Source organism: Parasteatoda tepidariorum, chromosome 8, assembly GCF_982258835.1.
Source record: "Parasteatoda tepidariorum strain Cologne lab strain chromosome 8, Ptep-v5.0, whole genome shotgun sequence".
Taxonomy (NCBI): Eukaryota; Metazoa; Arthropoda; class Arachnida; order Araneae; family Theridiidae; genus Parasteatoda; species Parasteatoda tepidariorum.
Window position 1 is genome coordinate 98,279,505 of NC_141762.1, and position 24,950 is coordinate 98,304,454.

The 24,950-nt window shown below is 30.1% G+C and overlaps 2 protein-coding genes across 4 annotated transcripts in view; one reads left to right on the top strand and one right to left on the bottom strand.

Moving 5' to 3' along the window:
- Positions 1-7,087, top strand: part of LOC107439726 (eukaryotic initiation factor 4A-III) — a 37,690-nt gene extending 30,603 nt beyond the window's left edge. Inside the window, exons 10-11 of the mRNA XM_043056116.3 lie at positions 3,518-3,645; positions 6,950-7,087. Coding sequence (XP_042912050.1) covers positions 3,518-3,645; positions 6,950-6,966 — 145 coding nt within the window. The 3' untranslated portion in view covers positions 6,967-7,087. The remainder of the gene's footprint in view (positions 1-3,517; positions 3,646-6,949) is intronic.
- Positions 7,088-8,500: 1,413 nt separating this feature from the next.
- The window catches only part of LOC122269483 (transcription factor IIIA), a 42,603-nt gene continuing 26,153 nt past the window's right edge, over positions 8,501-24,950 (bottom strand). For all 3 annotated transcript variants that reach the window (XM_087169485.1, XM_087169488.1, XM_087169487.1), the window contains 2 exons: positions 19,992-20,036; positions 8,501-9,142 (listed from right to left, as the gene is read on the bottom strand). In XM_087169485.1, the coding sequence (XP_087025611.1) occupies positions 8,543-9,142; positions 19,992-20,036 (645 nt within the window). In that variant the 3' untranslated portion in view covers positions 8,501-8,542. The remainder of the gene's footprint in view (positions 9,143-19,991; positions 20,037-24,950) is intronic.

The window sequence follows — 24,950 nt, forward strand, 5'->3', positions numbered from 1 at the left end:
CTTTTTGATTCTTTCAATTGACACAGACTATGTTGATTTGATATTTTGTGATCACGAGTTCTATTCAACGACTCTTTTTCCTGCTCCACTAGCTTCCGTGCTCTGTAATCACGGTAATATTGTGCATTTTTCCCTCGTGGACCTCTTGAACCAGTGGAAGTGCTTGTGGTTGCCTCATCGTCTCGCCATGGAAAATGTATTTGTATTAATAATGTATGTGAATGCGTCATAACGTAATTTCAAAAGAGAAAACCTAACAATCAATTGATATTCACTAGAGACGTACCTTGACATAACCTTAAATCCGTTGCATTGTCCGTGAGATTGTTTTCACTCATTTTTTACAATTGTTATCCACTAAATTTGAAAATAAAAAATACTACCCTATTAAATTATGCGTATCAAAACAAACTAAAAAAATATTTATAGAAAAACAATACTTTTATTATTTTTATGCTAGTGAGAACCAAAACAATATGGAAATGAATGAGGGAAAACTGGATCCTACCACGTGATTTCCCGGCCAATAAAAATGTAGCGTTAAACGTTTAACGCAACCTTGTTGGAAGCCGCATAAGAAGTATAACTTCAAAAAAATATTCACATACATAAAACAAAGCATTTTTCAGAAATGCTATCATTTTTAACAAATTTAAATACATTTTTATCACCCAAAATACTCAATGCGCATAAAATAAAGCGTCATTTTTAAAAAAAAAAAAAATTTATGCAAACCAGTTGCAATCTTCAAATAATAAAATTGTTTTCAAAACCAGGAAGCTAATTAAAATAATGAAATTAAAAAAAGGGTATAACAAAGTTTAAAAAATTAGAAGGTACGAATTATTTCATCACACCAGTCGGACATAACCAGTTTAAAAGCCTACCTGTAGTGTAATTCTCAACTCTTTCAATTATTAATTTATTTAACTAATTATAAATACTAAACGGTGTTGGAGCTGGTCAAGCATGTTTAGAGAAATTAGTTGAGTACCTAAAAACTACATTTTAATGTAGAAAAATAAATTTCAGAAGTTTTCCTGGTGATAAATTATTCAAATTATTGGTGTTTGCACGGTAATCAATCACTAGTTATAGAAAAAAATGCACTCTTTCTACACTTGAATATATTTATTTTTAAATATTTATAATGCAATGTTTTTGCTCTTGATTTTTTTTTTTTTTAAATACCATTAATGAAAAATGAGATTCTCAGGGGTTCCCTGAGTGCTTGGGGCTCAAGCACTCGTGATGAAGCACATGCATGCTTAAAATCATGTTACATCACCTCTTATTACCACTCGGTGTTTGGCGCTATAGCCTCTCTTGTACTGCATAGGGGTGAGTGGAGTATTTAATAGCCAATCAACTAGTAATAGAGTCATGTTTTATCCTGGCATGTGGCTAATAACTACAAATCCTGAACAGCAACTTATTAAAGGGGACTCCCACACACGTTCCCTTGGACTGATTACACCATTTAATTTCCATTTTAACTTGCCTCTTTCTATTTCAGAAGCAAGTTGTCTATGTTTGTGATTTTTTAGTCCAAAATTTGAAAGGCTCTATTTTGTCTATCTCATCCCCTCTTTCTAGTGTTTTGTTCATTGAAAGTAAAATAAAGTTCATGGTCCTTTAATTAATTTTAACATTGTTACTCTCATTTTCATGTTATCTGATAGCATTGCATTTTTTCAATTTTAAACAGTTATTCATATTTAAGTGTTATTTTTAAAAAAAAGAAAAATTTTAAATAGTTTATTGCATTTACTTTAACTTTGTAATTGTTTACTATTTTTGTGTAAATATTAAGATCTATATTTTTTTACTATTTTATTTATCTTTTAAACTACAGTCGAACCCCGTTATAGGGAACCTGGGATATAGTGAACACTCAGATGTAAGTGAACTTTTTTAGCGGTCCCGTCCGTATTCCTATTTAAATAATGTTATTTTTAACGCTTATAGTGAACAGCTTGGAAACTCGGTTATAGTGGACTCAAATTTCATTTCTTTAAATAACTTTTTCAGTCCTCCATCTTTAAACTTGTAGGTGTTGGGGCTGAAAATGAATGCATTCCTATAAAATGTGTCATATTACTCTTCTTTATGCTGATCACTTTTAACTATACTGTAATAAATATCAAACAGATCATTTATCTTATACTCCCCCCTCCCTGACAAGCCTCACTTTATCTCTTTTCCCCAAGCTTGCTCTACAACTAGTTAACTTGGCCACCTGCTGTATTTTTGGAATTTTCTTATCTGTTCAAATCATATTCTTTACAAATCACCCCATGACAATCAAGAAGGGGAACAATTTAACTCATTCTACAGCTGCTCTCTTCATATTCTTGCATTATCTATTTGAGACAAGATTTTTATTTCAAAAGCAGTGAAAATGGCAAATTCTCTAAAGAGAAAAGCGTTTTCGATAGAGGACTAAGTTAAAATTGTAAAGCTTATTGATGATGGAACCAGTCAATCGACACTGTGTAAGGAATTTTCCTTGTCAAAATCTACAGTTTCATACATTTGGAAAAATCGAAGTGAAATTCTTGCGGCATACGACAAAAACATGGTTTTATCGAGAAAACGTAGAAGATGCTTTGTCAAGATGACTCGAAATCTTGTTCAAAATGTAAAAATCTTGCATTCTTTGCACATTGTAGATTAGAAAATTGATGAACTCAATTTAAGATCAAATTGTGTTCAATCAAAAATCACAAATTTTTTTCATAAAAAGTTAAAATAAAACTAATATTAAGCGACGTAATTACTTTTTCCATCAATTTTTGCTTTATTATCTGTTAATTAGTTAATAATTTTTTAAATAACTTATGCAAAATTGCAAAGCCAATCATTCAACTGTCTTATGCAAAAAAATATTCTTCAAAAAATTTGGATATAGTGAACCATCGGTTATAGTGGACACATTACTGAGTCCGCAGACGGTTCACTATAGCGGTGTTCGACTGTATTTAAAAATTAATTGCTTCTATATTAAGTTGTCCGTTGTTGGCTTGCTTGACTTCGAAGCCAATGGCTGCAGGTTCGAATCCCGCTCAGGGTATGGATGTTTCTGTGTGTTGTACTCAATTGTGTAAATGTGGTTCACCCTATGAACGGGTACCTATGGTGTGGGTGATGTTGCTTGCTTCCGTGACTTTGTTTCACAGGTGCACAGACAAGTTTGGTGCCTGCCGTTATTTAAAAAAATATTTGGTCATCCAAAAAAGTCTTTTTTTTTATAGTTATATTAATGATTAAAATAATTAAACCATTGATTAAAATAAAAAGTCTTTCAGCCACCCTATCGAAATTCTATACCTGAAAACTTCTAAGGACTTCATAAAAGTAAAGCAAGTACTACTAAAACTTCAACCAGTATTAACAATTAAAGTTTTATCAGTTTCATAGGATTGTTTTTATTATTGATTTTGTTACTGCTTTTTATTTGTATATTTAATGTAATTGTTGTCAGCAGTATTCTTATAATGGGTTAATATTTTAACAGGATAGGTCGATCTGGTCGTTTTGGACGTAAAGGTGTTGCCATAAACTTTGTCAAAAATGATGACATTAGGATATTAAGAGATATTGAACAATATTATTCAACCCAGATTGACGAAATGCCAATGAATGGTGAGTTTATATTATTAACTTAGTGTTCATTATAAAAATTAAATTCTTTTCTTTTTTTCAATTTAAAAGAAGCTAATATTTTTATAATTGCTAAATTTTTAGTCTTTTTTTGTTTACAGAAATGCATTATTAGATTTGTTTTCTTTTTTTAATGTTTAAACGGGAATTAGGGTTGTGGACAAGACACAGGAAATTTACTATTCAAAAGTGTATCTCTAAATATTGCATATTAAAATAAATATTTGACTTTTTTTCTTTACTAATAAAATTTAATTTCAAGTATTTAGTACTTTAAGCAGTTAAAAACTTTCTTCTGGTCTAAAATTAAAATTTCAATGTTCATTGAAATTCCCTAATTCATGCTTTTAGATTATATTTATAAATTGTATTTATCAATTATAAAATTTATGATTTTTGTATATTTATATATTACAAAACTTTGAGAGATTGAAACAAAAATAAGCTTTTCTTCTAGAATTATTTCTATGATAAGATTCTACAAGATTTAGAGTTAATTTTTGTTGAATGTGAGGATTGCCACTCCACAGGTAAAACCTGGAAAATACAACGAACTTTGCATTTTTCTTTACAAAAAACAGGGACTTTTAAAGAATGCAGACCTCTCAAAACGTAATCTGTGGGATATTTAAAGATGGTAGTTTGTCTATATTATGTTATTACATTTATTATAGCAATATTTATTTTATGATGTCCTTATTTCACTAAGTTTTTTCAGCAACTAGAACTAGCTTTTTCTAGTTGGTGATTTCTGCTTTTGTCTCTCGAATTTCAGCCTTTTTATCAAACACTCCAATTTTCTAAAAGTTTTGCTTTCTCTGAAAATTCAGTAGTTGAAATATAATAATTATATTTATTTCCGATTTTCAAAGATAAACAGAAAATTCAAATTATGTCCTGGCTGATAACCCCCCCCCCCCATTTCAACTTATTTTAGCGTGCTTTTACATGCCGAAAATAAGATTTTTACCTGCGTATTTTCGTAAATCAGATGTCGCTGCTTCCTGTTTTCTGGCGTGCAAGCAAACAAAATAAGGATTTTTAAACAATTAGCCGTAAAAATATTTATTTGCTCATTCACTAATCTTGTAAATTATTGTTTATTATGGTTAAACAAAAATGATACAAGCAAGCCTTTTAGGAATCCCAAGCCCAGAATCTACTAATACCTCAATTTTTATTTACCTGATTTAAAAGTTACGCATTGCAATTCTTATTCATGTGATTTAAATATTGTACATTACGATTCTCATTTGCAAGGTTTTAAAATCCAATATCTCGATTTTTATTTATGCATTTCTAAAATCGCATTAATACAAATCGCGAACCATGTGGTGATAAAATCGCGATTTTATCATCAAACATCAATTTTCGTTTTTACTCGATTTAAAATTTGCACGCTTTTAAAACCCTAAAATTTAAGGTTACGTGAAAACAAATCGCTACTATTTAGGGCCTAAATAGCAGCGATTTGTTTTCGCGGATTCATTATATTGGATTCTTAAAATCCAATGTCATTATTCATTTTTGCGGCTGTCATATCTAACATCGATCTATGAATACGAATCTACTAACGAATCTACTAATACCTCAATTCTTATTTACCTGATTTAAAAGTTACGCATTGCGATTCTTATTCATGTGATTTAAATATTGTACATTACGATTCTCATTTGCAAGGTTTTAAAATCCAATATCGCGATTTTTATTTATGCATTTCTAAAATCGCATTAATACAAATCGCGAACCATGTGGTGATAAAATCGCGATTTTATCATCAAACATCAATTTTCGTTTTTACTCGATTTAAAATTTGCACGCTTTTAAAACCCTAAAATTTAAGGTTACGTGAAAACAAATCGCTACTATTTAGGGCCTAAATAGCAGCGATTTGTTTTCGCGGATTCATTATATTGGATTCTTAAAATCCAATGTCATTATTCATTTTTGCGGCTGTCATATCTAAAGGTCTGGTTTCTTAGGACAAGCGCCTTATCTGGGCGTCGGCGTGACGTCGACGTCACGCTGACGCCAACAAAATACTGGTTTGTTAGCTCAAGACCTGGTTTCTTAGAACTAGCGCCTTATCTGGGCGTCAGCGGAAAGTTGACGTAGATCTGACGCCAAAAAAATACTTTTTTGTTAGCTCAGCGTGAGCAGTCGGTCTAACGCAGACATTATCTCTCATTGCGCAAGCGTTAATAACGTAAACAAATATTTATTTTGAATTTGCATTGATTTTGTTATTGTCGACCAGTGTTTTAGAGAGCAAATAATGACTTTGTCCAAGAAAAAACACATTATAGCTGAGCTAAATGAAGACTGCTATGTTTAATGAAGAAGCTATGTTTAATGTCAAAATCAAAATCTTGGCTGATTTCAATGTGCTGTTGGATGTTGTCCGCCATTGCTTCTGTGGTTAACGTCACGCTGTAATCCAACTGCAGTTGAGTTGGACGGCAATTGTAGTTCAAGATGAGCGTTCGATGACGTATACTATCAAACTCACAAATGGACCAATCAGAGGTTAACGCTGATTTCCAGCTGACGGCGTCCTGTCCTAAGAAACCAAGCCTTAACATCGATTTTCATATATATATATATTCTTGGATTTTTCTCTTTTTTACTTTCTGACTACTTTCATTCCTGTGTATAATATGTGAAGGTCCTGTGGCGACATTGACGCAGTACATTACAGAGTTTTCGCAGAAAGATTTATCATTTTGGGAAGGGGAAAATTTTGGTTTTCCTTTCTGCAGAATTTTTTTCAAGGATGTCTTTCTTGTTCATCAGAGAGAAAAGAAATTATAGTGATTTTTCTCATTTGGGATTAAGAAAAGGTCCGCAATGGCTGGCTTAAGCTAGAATTTCAAATTAGTAATAGAAAATACAAAATTCAGAAATCACGATAGTTCCCTCTAGAAATGTTCTTTCATTTTTCTTTAATGAACTCCATGTTTTGCTCTCAGTCATTTGAGTATCTCTTTTTTAACGAGTCCTATTCATGTCATTTCGGCGTCGATCCTTATTTTGGAGTTACTGCATGGATTTTACGATTTTTAATTTATTTATATTTATATGATTCATTTATTTATGAACTCTAATTTTAACCTTTTTTTTCTTGTGTGCTATCTAACCAAACCATCGTTTTGGCACAAGCAATAAATTCATAAAAAGCATTTTAAAAAAAAATATTTTTTACCATTTTATAATGCTGCTTCTTAAATTAAGTATCCTACATTGTCTGTCTTAATTTTTATTTACTATTATATTTATTGTTTTACAGTTGCTGATCTTATCTGAAGGAAAGAAATGTGCATTATTCATTTTGAAATAAATTGTGTTCTGTGTCAGCAGAGAAAAGATTAACAATCTATCATTCATCATATTATGTAGTTTTGTATAATAAATATCATTAACATTATTTAGAGTGTCTTTTAAAAATTAACAGGGGTCGCATTCCCCCTAAAATTCATAAAATTCCTAAAAGTATGTGCAAACCCTAAAATTCCTAAAAATCTGATAAAATTTTGTTGGTGTTCCTAAAAAATTAGAGTTATAGGCTAAATATAAATAAAAAAGCAATAATCTAAAATATAAGAATTTAACTACAGTAATTAAAACTGTTTTAATTTTGCCACATGGGAATTCTGATCCTGAGAGAGGTTTTTCGATAAATAAAGCAATGCTTAATGTGAGTCACCATGAGAATACTATTATGTCTCTTAGACTAATCAAAGATACCATTCGAAATTATGGAGGAGTGTTGAAGATCACCACAACACTATTGAGGGCAGTAAAAGAATCTCACAAATCATATCAAGAATATTTTAGAAAAATGATCATGATTAATTTGTTTTTCTCTAACTTCTAATATAAATTGCTGATTTGAAATCTAATAATATCACAATAGTTTTTTTTTGATTAAGAAGGTAAAAATTAAATAAAAATCCAAGTTGGTGTTAATTTATTTTTTCTCTTGATTTATTCTCACTTTTGCCTGTTCCTGATAGGTAATATGTAAAGTTTAAATTTCATTTTTACACTTTAGAGATTTCATTCTTGACTTAATAAATTTCAGAGCTTTATTTTATGGCTTGCAATGATTTATGATACGTGTGGATGAATTGTAATAATCTTCTGTTATGTAATAAACTACCGTGTGATCTGTTTTTATCCTAGCAAAATCATATATTACCCCTAAAATTTTTTGAAAAAAGTTCCTAAAATTACCCTAAAATTTTAAAAAACTTTGCTGCTACCCCTGAATTAAGAAATGTAATTTACACAGCTGACAAATTTCTTCTGGTAGTTGTAATGGTGCTACTTTTTAATAGCTAGCAGTTTGAATCATACCTTATGGCAATACACATAACTTTTACAACCAGTAATAGGTTTTTAGCTGGTTTATTTAAAAATTATCCTAGTTTTTCAAGGGTCTAGAGAAGTTTTTAAATATTCTTACCAAAATTCCTCAAATATACCTGCCAAATCTGCTGTTTACCCATATTTGTTGAAGAAATGGGAGATAAAATATTTGCTAATGGCAAAAATACTTTTTTTTCAACAGATGGTACTATTGCCAGAACTGCAGTATATTGAGTATTTATAAAGAATGGTTTAAATTAAATCATTAGATTAAGATTTATATATATTTTTTTTTTGCTAAATGTTTTGACTGACATGATTCTGCATGATGTATCAAAACTTTACTCTTGGCTAGAATAGCCCAAGTAAAATCTGTTACTTTATTTCTCCAATGTTGGCAGGTATGTAATGAACTTAAACCCCCATGTACTTCATATACTTACTGATGCAAATTAAAGTATGCAAATCATTGGTTTTTAAAATTATTTAATGCATTATAAAATTGTGTCATTCATGTAACTTTGCCAGTCATTGGCGTATCTGAAAACATTCCCATTTGATCTGCTCTACAATTTTTCCCATTTGGGCGCTGATGATCCAAGTCACTTTGTGAGCTACGATAGACCACTTCAATTTCTACAAGTTCATCATTTAATTCTTCAACTTTCTCTTCCAAAACTGTATTTGTAAATAGATTTGAACCTCGAGTATCTGTGTCGTCATTTTGTGTGATGCCAGATAAACTGAAACTCTCTTTAAAATTGCTATCTTTGTCTTTCTTTGCATTTGAAAGATGTCCATTCAAGTTCAGATTAGAGCATTCCCCATTCACTATATACAGCTTTTCATCACCAGATAAATCCTCTGATTCTTCTTCTGAAGTGATGTTTAAAAGATGTGTGTTTGAGGCCTCTAATTGATGCTCATCGCCTTGTTCTTGCGTGTCGTTACGATTTACTCTTTTGGGTTCTATAGCTTCATCGTCTGATTCTCTGACCTCCTCTTCCAAAACTGCCTTTGAAAGATGCGGGTTCAAATCCTTTTTTGTACCTTTAGCAAACCCTGATAATATTTCAGCAAATCCTGGTTTCTTAGGTGTCTCCTTTTTTTTCTAAAAGAGAATGAAAGTTTATTACTTTGTTAACATTTTACCATCGTGTTGATACTTACCACAGGAAATATACAGTCCCTGACCAAATTATTAGACGCACTATAAGATTCTTTGTAAAATCTCAACTATCAGGTGATACTATACAGCTGTGTTGTTTTTACGCCGCTGAAACTGGATTACACTTGTTTACGTTTGTGTATCAATGGGTTAACATTGTAATCAGGATTTGAAAAAACCTGGGGAAAATTGGGTTTTTTCATTTAGTAAACCTGAACTTAAAAAGTTTTACTGCGTAAATATTTTTAATTATTAAATAGTATTGTATAAGCTTAAAAATATAAATAAATCCAGAAAGTTAATTTTAAATAGATATAACAAAATTAAAATAAGCTTAAAGAACGCATTGTCACTAATACATATTTGAATCTTCTTTATTGTTAAAGACAATTTTTACCTCAAAATGTTTCACAATTTTTATCTCAAGCATTATAAAATATAAATGCAACAGTAATATAAAAGGTACAAGTTTGTTAATCTTTTTGTTTTTGCACACATTTATTTACTGTATTTAATAAGCATATAAAAAATATTACCTATTATTAATTTATAATCAATAAATATTTATAATCAGTAAAAACTAAAATTTCATCATACTTTTAAAAAACAGAAATAAATATTTGATGGTCTTCCATCTATTTGCAATAAGATTAATAAAAAGAGAAATTACAATGACATATAATTATAAAGAGTATTAGTAGTTTATCCTATTTTTTTTTTTTAATATTGAACCTTAGGAAAAAAGCTTCATTTTTAGGTAAATAATTTTAACTTTATATTTTTAATTTCAAAAAACATATAAATACATATAAAATTATAAAAAAAGCATATACAATAAGTTTTTTTTAAAGCAGAAAATAAAACTGTTTAAATCAGTTAATGTATCACTTAGTAAATGAATTTCATTTTTGTTTCTTTACAATTTTTTTAAAGATATGATATTAAAAGGAACAGAATAAATTATATTAAAGTGAAATCGTAAAAATAATATTTAAGAAGGGTAGTCATTTTTTTTTTTTTTTTTCTGATGATGAGAAACTTTCTCCAAATAGTTAAAAATTGTCAGCAGAAGCTAAGAGTTAATTTTAAAAAAAAGGTTAAATTTTAATTATTTATTAATATTATACACCAGATTCAAAGTGTCCGCATTTCTCCCTTAGATGGCGATACACTTTTACTAGTTTTGTAGTTTTATCTACTCCTAATCTGTTTCGTAGTTTGCTCCACACCAAACCGAAGGTTGAAAAATGTCTTTCGATGGAGGCAGAGGATGCTGGTGCTGAGTGTAAAGAAAAAAAGAATTTGCAGAAATTTTGTGGAAGCTTGGGATTTTTTTCACTTTTTTTTGCCATAATTTTCCACCATTTTTGAGACGAAAACTGTTGAATAACAGTGTCATGCATCATTGATTTTGGAAAGTACTCGGGATCAGAAATTTTGAAGGCCATAACACCTGGTAGAAATTCTGGGTGATGCTTAGAAAGCCAGTCTTCTGCTAATTGTTCTTGATCATGATTTAAAAGTTGTCCTCTTGTTTTGGGATCCATAATATAAGCTAATAAATGAGGTGGCTGAACAGCCTGATGAAATCTTTTTACAAAATGTTGTTTATGGGGTTCTAATTCGTCACTCGATATTAAGTTTATCCATATTTCAACAGCTTCTGAAATTGAGGTATTTTCTGTTTGAAGCTCATTTAAAGCTTCAGAAACAGTTGACAACTGCTTTTCCAAATTAATAGCTTCTTGGTAAAGTCCAACATTATTTAATATTTTTGATACATTTTTATTGAATTCATTTTGATGTTCAAGAGCAATCTCACGATATTTATGGTAATTATTAACGAAAGTTTTTACGCAATCACAATATGAACTCCACCTAGTATCATTTGGTAATTGGGGCATTAAACAGTTTTTTTCATTTGCCCATCCATGTGCTTGATGCACATTTCTAAAATATTTGTTAACTTCCACAATGTGTCCAATAACAGTATTAGGAGATACTTCTTTTTCAACCAAATTTAAAGATGGGCAGAACATCCATAGGTTATAAGTTTTGGATGTGTTTCTTTTAAAATTTCCCACATCTTCCCCATTTTATTTTCATTATCGGTTACTATAGCAAATACTGTGCTGTTTAATTTCTCTTGACATTCTTTAATAGCAGCTTCCACAACTGATGCACATTGATGAGATGTCTTCTTTACCGAGCCTGCATCATATACTTTCAAAAGATGGCTGCTGGTTCCTGTATGAATGGTAACTGCTTGAATAGGATCATTTTTCACACTAGACCAACCGTCAAACGCTAGTGTTAAACTACAGTTTTGGACCATTTCTATAAGTTGTTGATCGACTTCCATTGCAGCCTCATTTAAAAGATTTCCTCCAATATCTTTAGCAGATGGTGGTTTATAGCCTGGCCTTAATTTTTCAATCATTTGCTTAAAATAATCAAGTTCAGCAACATTGAAAGGTATATTTCCTGCATAAAAAAAAGTTGATACTGCTTTGTCCAGTTCTTTCTTTTGCACAGCTGTTGTTCGGCAAAGAAAATCAGAAATATCACTTTGGTAGATACTGCAAGAAGTGCTTGGTACTGAGCTACTTACTGAAGAAATTTCACTACTTGTTAAGGAATCTTGCATTAAAGCAATTTCAAATTGGTTGGATTCATCATTTTCTCCTTGCTTAGCTTTTCTAGCTGTACATTTTAGCAAATGAGCTTTGATTCTTTCAATTTTACAGCTCAAAAATGATTTACAATGTTTGCATTGACATTTTGAATCTCCATCAATTTTTATTATCTCATTCCATTCACATGCAGATTTTCTTCCACTTCCTATTACTTTCGGCATTTTTTAAAAATAAAAAGTTTTAAAATCAATCCTAAACTATATTCAAATTCACTTTAAAAGAAGACTCACTAATATCAGATATTTTGATTTGGACTGTTAGCAGACCACTATGTCAGCATTAAAACCAAAAATATACTTTAACTGCCTAGACATGACCATACTTGATTTAAGTAAAGCAAGGGGGAACCCCCTTTCTAGAAATATTTTCATACTATTTTTGTTTTGCTTTATTTTGTTACTTTTCTTTTTAGGGGTGTGTCAGTGACAGTCCTTTTACTTATACAATAGATATTTTTATGCTTAAAAAAATATTTTTACTAAAAATGCTTATATGAATTAAAAATTATATCCATTGGTAGAAAATAGAGAGAAAAAAATTATTCATATTCAATGAAGTTAATTTTAAGTTCTAATCTTAGTCTGGTTTAAGTTTAAGCAAGAAAAAAAAGGCAATAATACTAAAAAAGTCATAAGATTTCAGTATCTCTTCATATCTATAAAAATTTGTTTTCTGTTTAAATTTGTAATGCATGTATAACAATGCAACTGTATTTTTAAAATGTATGCCTACATCTTAAATTATTTAAAGTGTTAAAATATTTTTTTATTAAAAATATTCCTTGAAAAAACCTGTTTAGTGCTATATTGGGTGGAAAATGATATCTTCAACTTCCTTTATTATAAACCTGTTTATTAATCATATAAAGCATGCAACTACATTTGAAAAATTGATCTTTACAGACTATATTATTTGAATTTCTATCTGATTTAATTTCATTAAAATATTACTTTTTGAAAAAACCCACTTCAAGTTTTCAATAGTATTATGAAATTATAGGCTAGAGTTTCTTTTACTTTGCAAATATTAAAAACTTAATTATATAAATCATGCAACTCTATTTGACAAATTTTTACTTCACAATAAATTATATAAAATTAAATGTTTATCAATAAGTTTGAATAAAAAAAAAAATTTTTTTGAAAAAAACCCACTTAACGTTCCTAGTGGGTTTTTTCAAGGTGGGCCCACCCAATAAAACCCGGGCGGGTTTTTTCAAAGTGGGCCCACTTGGCGAACCCTGATTGTAATACAAATAGGAAGTATATAAAAAAATCTCCTGAATAAAAAACCCACTACATGTATGTTTAAATATAAAAGTATTGCCTATAAACTCATGCACTATATGGCATTATTAAAACACTACATTTGGTCTAATGGACTAATATAATAAATATTTATATCATAATATCGTCTAATTTAACCAATTGATGTGCAAAAGCATAAAAACAATAAATCTGTATAGAGTATTATATAGAATCTTACAGTGCGTCTAATAATTTGGCAAGGGACTGTATACAAAGTAGCATTATCTTTCTTAGAGAATCGTTATTTATCACTACATTAAATTTTCATGTAACTGTTTTATTTATTTCATGAAAAAATTTGGATAGTATACCGTATTTTTATTTAAAAGGATGAGATATAAGCATCAAATTTTAATACACTTTTTAAAGAAGGTAAGATTAGTAAACGTTTAAAGCATAAAATTATGTGGTTAATACCTAACAATGAGTGCTGTTTATTTTTTAATATGTTTGAAAGCTAAAGTGAAAGGATTAACTTATAATTAGATAAGTTAACTTAAAAGATTACTTTTCAAACATAACAAAAAAATATTATAATAATAAAATTATGCATTAGCCTTGTTAAGCATATTTTTAAGGACCTCATTTTGAAACAGTGTACCAGCAGACAGTATGCAAAGTTAAACGCAGAAGTATCCAAAGGGTGAAAGAAGATGTTCGGAGAAATCGCAAAAGCAGTTCTGGGAGTAGGCGAGCATGCTGCATATCAATGAATAGAAAACAAGTAATATAAAAAAAAAATATTTGAGTTGAAAAATGTGAATAAAGCACAAATAAAAAGTACAGAAACGGACAAAATGTGCATGTATAAAATTTCTCTCGTGGCTTTGACAAACAAGCATGGGAGCAGCCATAAAAAAAGGACACTTAAACATACATATTAACAAATTTTTAAGTTTTTTTTTTTCTGCATGGAAAACAAGGTTAAAAATGAACAATTCATATAAAAACAAACTTTGATGATTTTGTTTTTATAATACCGATTAATTTACATAGGTTCAGTATTAATTTAGAGCTATATTTAAGTTTTAATAATGCTTCATCAGGGTTCATGCTCCACTATAAAAATAAAATTCAAGTACTTTTCAAGGACTTTTTAAGACTTATTATAAAATTCTCAAGGACTTAAATTTTAGTTAAAGATAGACTAAAATTTAACATTTTAAACTAAAATGTTTTGGCGATAAATGTTAGTCGATAATAGCAGTACTGAAAAATAAGACTCCCATTGCTCTCTCTTGATTTTGGAAAGTGATCTAAGTAAAAAAAAAAAAACAAGGGTGACTGGCATCAAGTCGAGAATAAAATTCATGATGCATAAAAACGTCAGGTTTGAATTTTGCATTAAGGCTTATTTTAAGCTAGGTATACAACCTCTGAATAAGCAAAGATTCGGGCAGAAGACGGGGTAGGGGGGAATGTTCTATATAATACTGTGATATCAATTAGATATTTAAAAACAACTCTGCCGGGAGACTTTTATTTAATATTTAAAGTGGCAGAAGCATTTAGACAGTGAAATTTAAATTGTTCTTAAATATAATTTTGAAATTTCGACCACTTTTCTATTTAAGAAAATTAATCAATTATTGGATGTTGCGGCTTAATTATCATTTTAAATTTATTACCAGTCAACCATTTTAAATTGAAACAGTTGCCAACTTTCACCTCAATACCTTCTGATAGATTCTTAGTAACAATTTTGGTCACTTTGACTTTTTTAATTAACCACTCATACTTGAATTAACTTTTTTTCAGTAGCATCGATCATTTGCACTTGACATGGTCACGTGAATATGAACTGCAACGAGTAGTTTTCAAATTGAGTATAAATACGAAAATCGATGTTTGATATTACAACATCGATGTTTGATATCGCAAAATGCGCGAATACGAATAGCGACATTGGATTTTAAACTTGCGGAAAAACTAATTGCGCTAAAAAACCGCTTAAGTACAAATCGCGATATTAGATTTTTGAATTGCTTTAATGTGAATTGCGAGTGCGATTTTTGAATCACGCGAAAACGAATTGCAACAGCAGGCATTAAAGTGGACAAAAATAAAAAAAGCTGAACCTTTACAACGCAGGTCACTAGGAGGGGGGGGGGTGCTCTATATGATATTGAGATTTATAAAAGCAACTTTTAATTATGCTGGGAGATTTTTATTCAATATTTAAAGTGGCAGAAGCATTTAGACAGTTAACTTTAAACTTTTCTTAAATATAATTTTAAAATTTCGACCACTAATATATTTAAAAAAATTAAGCAATTATAGGAAGGCGTAACTATTAAATTATTTACTAATGAAAAATATATCACATCTTTACAGTAACTAATTCAGGAGAAAGCTTACTTCTACTTCTTTCAAGAATCGCGATATTGGGTTTTAAAATCGTGTGAATATGAATCTTGATATTCGATTTTAAAATCGCATGAATATGAATCGCGATTTTGGATTTCAAAATCGCGTGAATATGAATCACGAAATTGGATTTTAAAATCGCGTGAATATGAATCGCGATTCTGGACTTTAAAATCGCGTGAATATGAATCGTGCTGTTGGATATTAAAATCGCGTGAATATGAATCTCGATTTTGGATTTTAAAATTTCGTGAATGTGAATCATGCTATTGGATTTTAAAACCGCGTGAATATGAATCGTGCAGTTGGATTTTAAAAACCCGAAAATACAAATCACGATATTAGATTTTAAAATCGCGTGAATATGCATCACGATATTGGATTTTAAAATCGCGTGAATATGAATCGCGATTTTGGATTTTAAAAATGCGTGAATATGAATCACGATATTGGATTTTAAAATCGCGTGAATATGAATCGCGATTTTGGATTTTAAAAACACGAAAATACAAATCACGATATTGGATTTTAAAATCGAGTGAATACCAATAACGATATTGGATTTTAAAATCGCGTGAATATGAATCGCGTTTTTGGATTTCAAAATCGCGTGAATATGAATCGCGATTTCGGATTTTAAAATCTCGTGAATATGAATCGAGCTGTTGGATTTTAAAAACACGAAAATACAAATTGCGATATTGAATTTTTAAATCGCGTAAATAAGAATCACGATACATAATTTTTAGATCACGTGAATACGAATCGCAGTAATTTTTAAATAGCGTACAAATACGAAAAACGATATCTGATATTACAACTGCGTGATAACGAATCGCAAAATTGGATCTAAAAATGCGTGAATACGAATCGCGATGTTGGATTTTAAACTCACAAGAATACAAATCGCGACATTGGGTTTTAAAAACGCTTAAATACAAATCGCGATATTGGATTTTGAAATTGAGTGAATAGGAATTGCTAGTACGATTTTTAAATCGCGTAAAAAAATTGCAACACGTAAGTTTTAAATCAGGTAAATACAAAAATCGATGATTGATATTAAAATCGTTTGATTAAAAATCGCGATTTTGGCAAATTCCGGTGCAGTTCCTAATATTTAAAATTCCAAAAATCAGCCAAAAAAAAAAAAAAAAAGAAACGCTTAGACTCTTTTCCACTCTATAGCAGAAGTCGCGGTAATCCGACTATCGTTCGGGCGGCTTGGGTTTCTCCAATAGGACTTCCCAAAAATTTTAGTTTTTGGAACACGGTCGGAAATTTTCAAAATTTGGGAAAAAAAGCGGATTTCCGCTTTTTCGCGGAAGTCTTTCATCCCTGCAACACATAATTTTTAAATAAGTCTAATACGAAGATCGATGATTGATATTAAAATCGCCTGAATAAGTATCGAGATTTTGTCAGAATTTGGCGCATATTTAAAATTCCTAAAATCAGCCAAACATACATAAAATCCTAAAATCAAACAGTACGTGTCATCATCTGAAAGACGGGGAAGTCATTCTCTCACACTTACGCGCGTCAAAAGTTAAACATAGAAATACTGGAAATAGGGCTGTTTTCCTGAGTTTTCGATACTTTTCAAGGTCATTTCGAATTTTTCAAGGATTTAATATCATTTTCAAGTACTTCTAGGGGCCCTTGAAAATCAAAATGAAATTCAAGTACTTTTCAAGGCTTTTTCAAGGCCGCGGGAACCCTGTTCATAATTCACAGGAAAGAAAAATGTATTTTATGTTTGAATATAGAACTTGAAACTATTTTGTCTCCAAATACTAAAATTTATAATTTGAGTACATAGGTAAATTCTATGAATTACTTAAGTTTCTATATAGGATTGAAATTTGTATAATTTCAATGAAATATTTGTAAATCATAGCTGTCGACATTGATAGGTAAAAATCCAGTTCATTTTATGAAATAATATACATTTCATGATAATTGCCACAAAATGTACTAAATATTTTACACATGTAGGGATTTTTAGTCGTCAAAATAGAAAAACTGCAATTTTTTCCAGTAATGATTGACATTAAATGAACTTGAAATGTTGTACATCAAGTTTACTCATAATTTTGAATAGTAATAGGCATTTAACCCCTTACCTGCTGAGTAAAATTTACGTGATTCACTCCCCAGTGCCACCGTTTTTCGCTCAAGTGCGCTTTGTTATGCGGTGTTTTGGTGGGGGGGAATGCAATTTAAAAACAGTCTACTTTCACAAGGGGGAAAAAAAATACAAAACCTAAATTAAAGAATAAAAGATGTAAAAACTTAGCTGTTGTGTGATAAATCCTAAACATGGTTGGACACATAAGCCAACATCACATTCATTGCACTGATAGCAGGATTCATAACGAATACACATGGGAAACGAAAGCGAAAGAAGAATAAACCCGACCTTACTCAAATAGAAACACACCAATAAATATGATGATATCACTTTTTCAACACTTCCCATTCCCCCTCCTCTGAAATTGGTAATACATTCACACACTTTCAAGGTCATTTTACTGCATTCCGAAATCGGGGGGTGTAATTCTATTTATAGCAGCACAATGCAAAGCATCATACTTCGGTAAAGCGTATATATACGCCCGCGGCAGTTAAGGGGTTAATTCATCAAAGATAGTTAACAGATTATTTAATTAATTTAAAAAGCGAGTTCTGAACAAAAATAAACATTTTAGAACAAAAAAAAGTTTTTAACTGATTTTGATGATTGAGGCTCGATTCATTATGTATTAGTAACACTTATTCAAATATTCAAGCAAGCAATAATCTGCACAAATATTCGATTTCAATAGGAATATTTTAAAGAAACTTAATCAACTATTTTAGGGAATTTTCTAAAATATACAAATACCAGGAGAATTTTTATGAAACCAGTAGAAACTGGCAAAATCCAGTAGTCTACTGGAGAAACTAATAGAGTTGGCAACTATGAAATAGTGTATCAGCATACAATATATAATGCTAGACGAAAATTGAGTGAAAAATCCCTAAATTAAGTGATTCAATAAATGAGTGAAGCTCATTTATTGATTAATAGCTAGGGGTCCCACCTAGCATTCAATAAATAGCTAGTGGTATCCCTAGCTATTGAGAATATATTATTTGGAGAAAGTATATGCAAAGTACTCTCTTTTTTTTTTTTTTTTTTAAGAATAATTTTCCTTGCTGTCTTATTGGAATTTAAATTTCCAGAGATGCTAACTATTACAATTTATCCATAATTATTAGGATTTCATAGTCAAGATTACGTAGTTCTGATTAAAAATATTTTGTCCTGATATTTAGCTGTGATAGCACTTTTGGTTAGATTATTAAGAAACAAATAATATAAGAAAAAAATGTTTTTAAAGTCAATTACTACTTAGATCAACAAAGAAAATTTTTAATTTAGGTACTTTTTATTAAATAATTACAATTTTTTCCCTCATATTAAACTAAAATTAATTAATTAAGTTCAATGAATGAATTAATATTTGAAAAAATTTTATTAACACCAAGTGTCGTACACTATATATTTTAAAAAATGTGATTGAACTTTGGATGAATAAAAAAGTATTTTATGAACGATTGAAAATTTGAACAAGATATAGGGAGAGTATGAATTAATAGTATAAATTGGACAATAAGTTAATAAGTCAATATTTTTTTTTTTTTTGCACACAGTATTTATTTTAAAATATATAATATATGTTTTCAATTATATAAGAGATGAGGTAAGAAATAGAACTCAGTCCTAACCAGGGCTCGAAAAACAGCCCGTCCGCGGCGGTCAAAAATTCCCTGCGGACAACGAATTTCTCGAATCCGACGCCCGCGTGGACAGCCACTTTCCCGCCTTGACCTTTGTCATTTAAATTATTTCATAAAAGAAATACTAGGTTACTATTAGTAATCTAGTATTTCTTTTATTACTGTATAATGTAATCCTAGCAACTACTAATTCATTGTGCAATTTATATAAATGTTTGTAATAAATAAGAGAAAATTATATTTTTATTTATTTAGAAGCTGCGGGTTAGTTCCAAAGGAGGACGGGTACATTGTTGGACAAGCCGTCCTCGGGGACGGGTAAAATTTCTGAGGTTTTTCGAGCCCTGGTCCTAACTGAATTTTCGTTTACTTTTAACCTGGCTTATCATTTTCCCACACTAGACACGAAAGTCAAGAGTTGCATTCCTTAAAAAAATGTATATAAAACTTAATACAGTTCTTTCGTTTTAGTAATTACAATTTTACTAAGTAATTTTAAATAAGTACTAAGTAATTTTACTAAACAAAAGAATGTTTAACGTTTTTCATAAAATAGTTATGTGCAATTTAGATTAGAGTATAGCATAAAACATTCAGTTAGACTAAAATTTAAGTATATTGGGAATTGATACTAACCAGTCTTCGTCGATGCCGATGTTGTATATGTATTTCCAGTTCCTTCTGAAAGTAAGAGGGAAAAAAGTTACACAATTTACTTAAAAATAACTAAAATATAAAGATAAAATAAATCATATCACAGCACACACTCTAAAATTTGCTCAGTTTGGGATTCAAAGCCAGGAAATGCAATCCCCGTCTCTTGGGATCCTGCTACACCCATGTATATTGGACTACTCTCAGACAATTGGAAAAAAAATTCTTCTCTCATAAATTCTGATTTTTTTTTTTCGTAGCTGAAATTGGAATTAATTAAATAGCTTTAAAACAAATATCTGTAAGCTCATTTCTAAGATGGCAATTTTTATAATTGTCTTTGCAAACAATTAAATGTATTGTTTATAAGGTTTTTGGTTCTTCATACTTCTCTCTCGTCAGTAATAAATGATATTTATTACTGACGATGATATCTATTACTTCTACTTATTATAATTTTGAAATGTCTTCATATTGTCAAGAGCAAAACTGAGTTTCTAAAAAATAAAAATTCCTTTTCGTGTGTCAATTAAAATTCTTCTCAAAACCTCTGACACACAGAAAAAAGAAAGGAAAAAAAACTTTTAACACAAAACAGGGTTCCCACTCAATATTTTTTTAAAAAAATTCAAGGACCTAAAATCAAATTTTTCAAGGGCCTATTCAGTATTACAGTTATATCCTTAAGTACATGTCAACCAGATTTAAAAATTACGTAGAAGCAAAAAATTTTTATTTTTAAAGCACAATGCTTATTTGACGAAAACAAAAAAATATTTAAATTTATCAGCTAATAAAACAAATGGTTGATAGTTACATTGCTGTTTCAAATCAATTTGAAAAAATTCCAATTGACACAAAAAAAAAAATATATATATCAGGGTTCCCACTCTATGATGAGATTGAAATTCAAGGACTTTCCAGGACTTTTCAAGGACCTCAACAAAATTTTCAAGGACCTTAATCTAAGACCAATTTTAAAAATTATTCTCTTCTATTTTACTAGAAGCAACAATGCTTGTTGTGGCAATAATTAATTTCAAATATAATACCTAAATGCTTTGCCTATATATAGAGAGAAGAGAGTATATGTATTATGGACTAAATTTTATATTTTTTTAAAAACAACCCTACTGGTTTTACATATTAATTCACAAAATCATTTTCAGCACAATCTATAACTAATGGTAATGAGGTGTTAATGGTAAAATCCTTTAATCCTGTGTATTTCCATGTGAAGGCTGCATGAAAGACAGAGCTAAATCTTAGGTATTCCATATTCCATGACTATTCCATAACCCCCTCCTCTCCTCTATTAAACATTGTTTCTGAAATTATTCATCCATAATTTACACAACCTTCTCTAAATGTTATGCAGCAACAATTCTTTCTGAAAATAAAAATTAGAAGGAACATATCCCATTTTCACCATGTTTAAAAGCATTATTCGTTATGTGTAGAGCCCGGATTTTGATGACCTAAAAAATCTCAACTAATGCACTTAAAAAGTGCAAAAAATGCCCTTAAAAATGCAAAAATTGCGCAAAAAATGCCTTAAATAAAGTAAAAGTATTGAATTAAAAAAATGTTTTGCTCTTTAAAATTATTATGAGTCATTTAAAAAATATAAAGCAATGCAATACTTTGTTCTACGTTCGTTAAAGTTTGAAAAATATGTTTTATATCCTAAAATAGCAAAAAAAGGAAAATTTATTGACACCAAAATAATTTTATTTTGTATAGAAACTTTAATGGATATAACAACTTCCATCTCATAATATTACTAAATATCAGAATTACATTGGATTATTAAATGTTTTTTGATAATTTGAAATGTAAACGAGCGTCTCTTGTCTGAAAGTAAATTTTCATTCCTGCAGAAGCTTCTTTCAACGTCTACTGATGTTATAGGTGTGTATTTGATAAAGACGGTCTCACTTACTGACAATTCTTCCTCAATTTGAAAAGATTTTGCTTCACCAGTTAAAATCCTATAGATTTTCTTCATTGTTTGGAAGCCAGTGTAATAATGAAAATTGATAAAAAATTACAAAAATTGGAAAAAATTAACAAAAAACCTTTAAAAATGCATTAAAATACAAAGTACGCTCCAAAATTTAAAGAAAAATGCCCTATAAATCTAAAAAAATGCTCTAAAAGACAAAAAATGTCCAAAAATGAAAAAAAATGCAAATGTCATCAAAATCCGGGGCTTAGTTATGTGTAATCCACAATTGCCAATGAATATGACCTGGTGGGAATATTTCTCCTTTAATTCACACTGAAGCTTCTAATAGAATTTCCAATTGACATAGGGTCCATCCATGGAAAATTGAAGTATTTTAGAGAGCTTTTAACCATCATCCATGCATTTGCAAAAAGAGGACAAAATATTTTCTGCAGTTCCATGACCCATAAATTGGGAGGTAAGATACTTAGTGCAAACTTTATTATCAATTCCTTACCATAATGTCCATCTGCTTAGATTGTAGAGACTGATTTAACGTCTCATCAAAGAGTACAGTGTAGCAATCAACATTCTTCAGCTCATTTATAAGAATCCCTTTGAAGTATAGTGCCAATCCAAAAGAGCCCAAATAGGCTCACTTTGTGGCACTACAAAAAAATTGTCTCGCTATACAGCTATCAGCAAACATTTTGGAGAACAATTTACTAATCCCTTCACAGGAGTTACATGAATAATTACTAGTGATGCACTTCAGACTCCAGAGAATTTCAGCATCAAGCACATTCCTTTTGACCAGATAAGAAGACAATGTTACCTCGGCCACTAAAGTTTCTGTTTCACATGGGGCACACGATGTTGAAGGATTATTTACACCAGATGAATTAGATGTTGATGTCTTTGGAAAAAGAGAACTCAGGGCATGAGACTGCTTTTTTGTTTTACCCTTCTTTCATGTGTGATTTCAGAGCAGATTCTTCCATTTTCGCGATATCGATCTCCTTCATGTATAATCGGCACTTGGCGCTGAACTTCTTTTTGGGCATCGATAAAATCCATTCTTTATAAGCTTGATTATCCATCCATTGGGGATTAAAATAGCACTTCCCAGGCATAACTAGTCTAAACTACATAACACAAATACGAAGTCGTGCCTTTGCGAATACGCTTTACAATAAAGTTTTGAAATGACGCAAACGTAAGGACAAGTGCGGATGGTAAAACGGCAAATTTATTGAAAACTACAAGGTACATATTGTTACGAAATTCGAGAGTATTCCAGTTTTGATAAGAAAAAAGAAGATCTAAGCATATGCGACAGAAGATGAAGTGGAGTCTCGCCCCGAACGCATTGATTGTCTGCTGTGCTCCGCGCGCTTGGCAGACACGAAGACGCTAGGCCCGGTTAGAAATGGCGGCGTTAAAAACCAGGTGAGAGAGCTCGGGAACAAAACAGAAAGAATGAGAAAGATCCGCGGGTGTTTTATAAAAAGGGCCGCCGTCAGTATTGGACAAATTCAAGGACCTATCAAGTTTCTCAAGGTCCTAAGACATTTTTCAAGCACTTTCAAGGACCTAAATTTAGCACAAAAAAATTCAAGGACTTTCAAGGACTCTCAAGGACCGTGGGAACCCTGTATATACATAAACTCTGATTGGCATAGGTTACTAGCCAACATTTAAAAACTAGCCTCAGTGAAACTTTTCATGAAAAATTTTATAAAGTGAATTAGAATTAATGAAACTGTAGAATGAATAATGCATATTACATAAAACAAGCATAGTAAATAATTGATAAAGTTTGTGTAATTGCACGGTTATTAAAATATAAATACTTTTTTTGTAATATGTTTGATCAAATTTTAGGTTACAGGAAATTTATATTATTAGATAAAATATCAAAATATATCCATTTAACATATGTGTTTCAATTTTAATAAATTATCTATTTTGTCAGAATATCAGATTGTATTTTGAACATAATAAAATCAATTGTAGAACAATATTTTGCAGATAACTAACAAAGACTTACTAAGCTTTATTTTCTTTAAAATATATCCATAAAATGAGAAGAGTGATGCTTAAAATTTTGTGAATATGCGTAATTTTTACTAAGCATAATTTTTAAATTGCATTTTTACGAATCTAGATATACTATATGTTAATCAAAATTATAAGAAAGGTGAAGTAAGTCTCGAAGATTGCGTAAATCACATATCACAATGTGTGATTTGTAAATTGAAACTGAATAGCAGTGTCTTTCTTAAATCTGAACAATATAATCTGAGTAGCAAATGATACAATACGCACGAACTAACAAGAAGTGAATCACAAAGTGTAATACATAAATCACTTTCATGTGAATTCTATTGCATGATTAGCTAATAGTTTTCATGTGAATAGTGATTATTATGATGCAACTTGCAAGTCGAAAGGTGCTTAAAATAAAACAGCTCTGTATGATTCTTAAATCATTTTGATGAGTATTGTGAGTGGTAATTCTTAAATCTCTCTTTTGTGAATCGCAATGCGCGGTTTATAAACAACTAGAATGAGAATTGTGAGGCATGATTCCGAAATTTCTTAAATACATATCCCGTTATATGATTCAGAAATAACTTCAATTGAAATCTTGATGTGTGATTGATAAATCAATGTAATGTGAATCATGATGTGTGATTTATAAAATATCTTAATATAAATCCTGATGAGTAATTTGCAAATCACTTTAAAGTAATATTTGATACAGGGTGCGTAGCCAAATTTTTCTACAAAAAATAAGCACTTTTCAAGCAATAAAAAATATTTTTAAGCACTTTAGAAAAAAATATAATTAGGCAAGGTTGGCAAGTTTTTGACTATTGACAATCCTAACCATCCTGTCGGAAAAAAAGAAAGAAAAAAACTTTTCGCACAGTTTTTGACAGTTGTCCAAAATCATAAAATTTTGAATCATGTAAAACGAATGGCGTTTT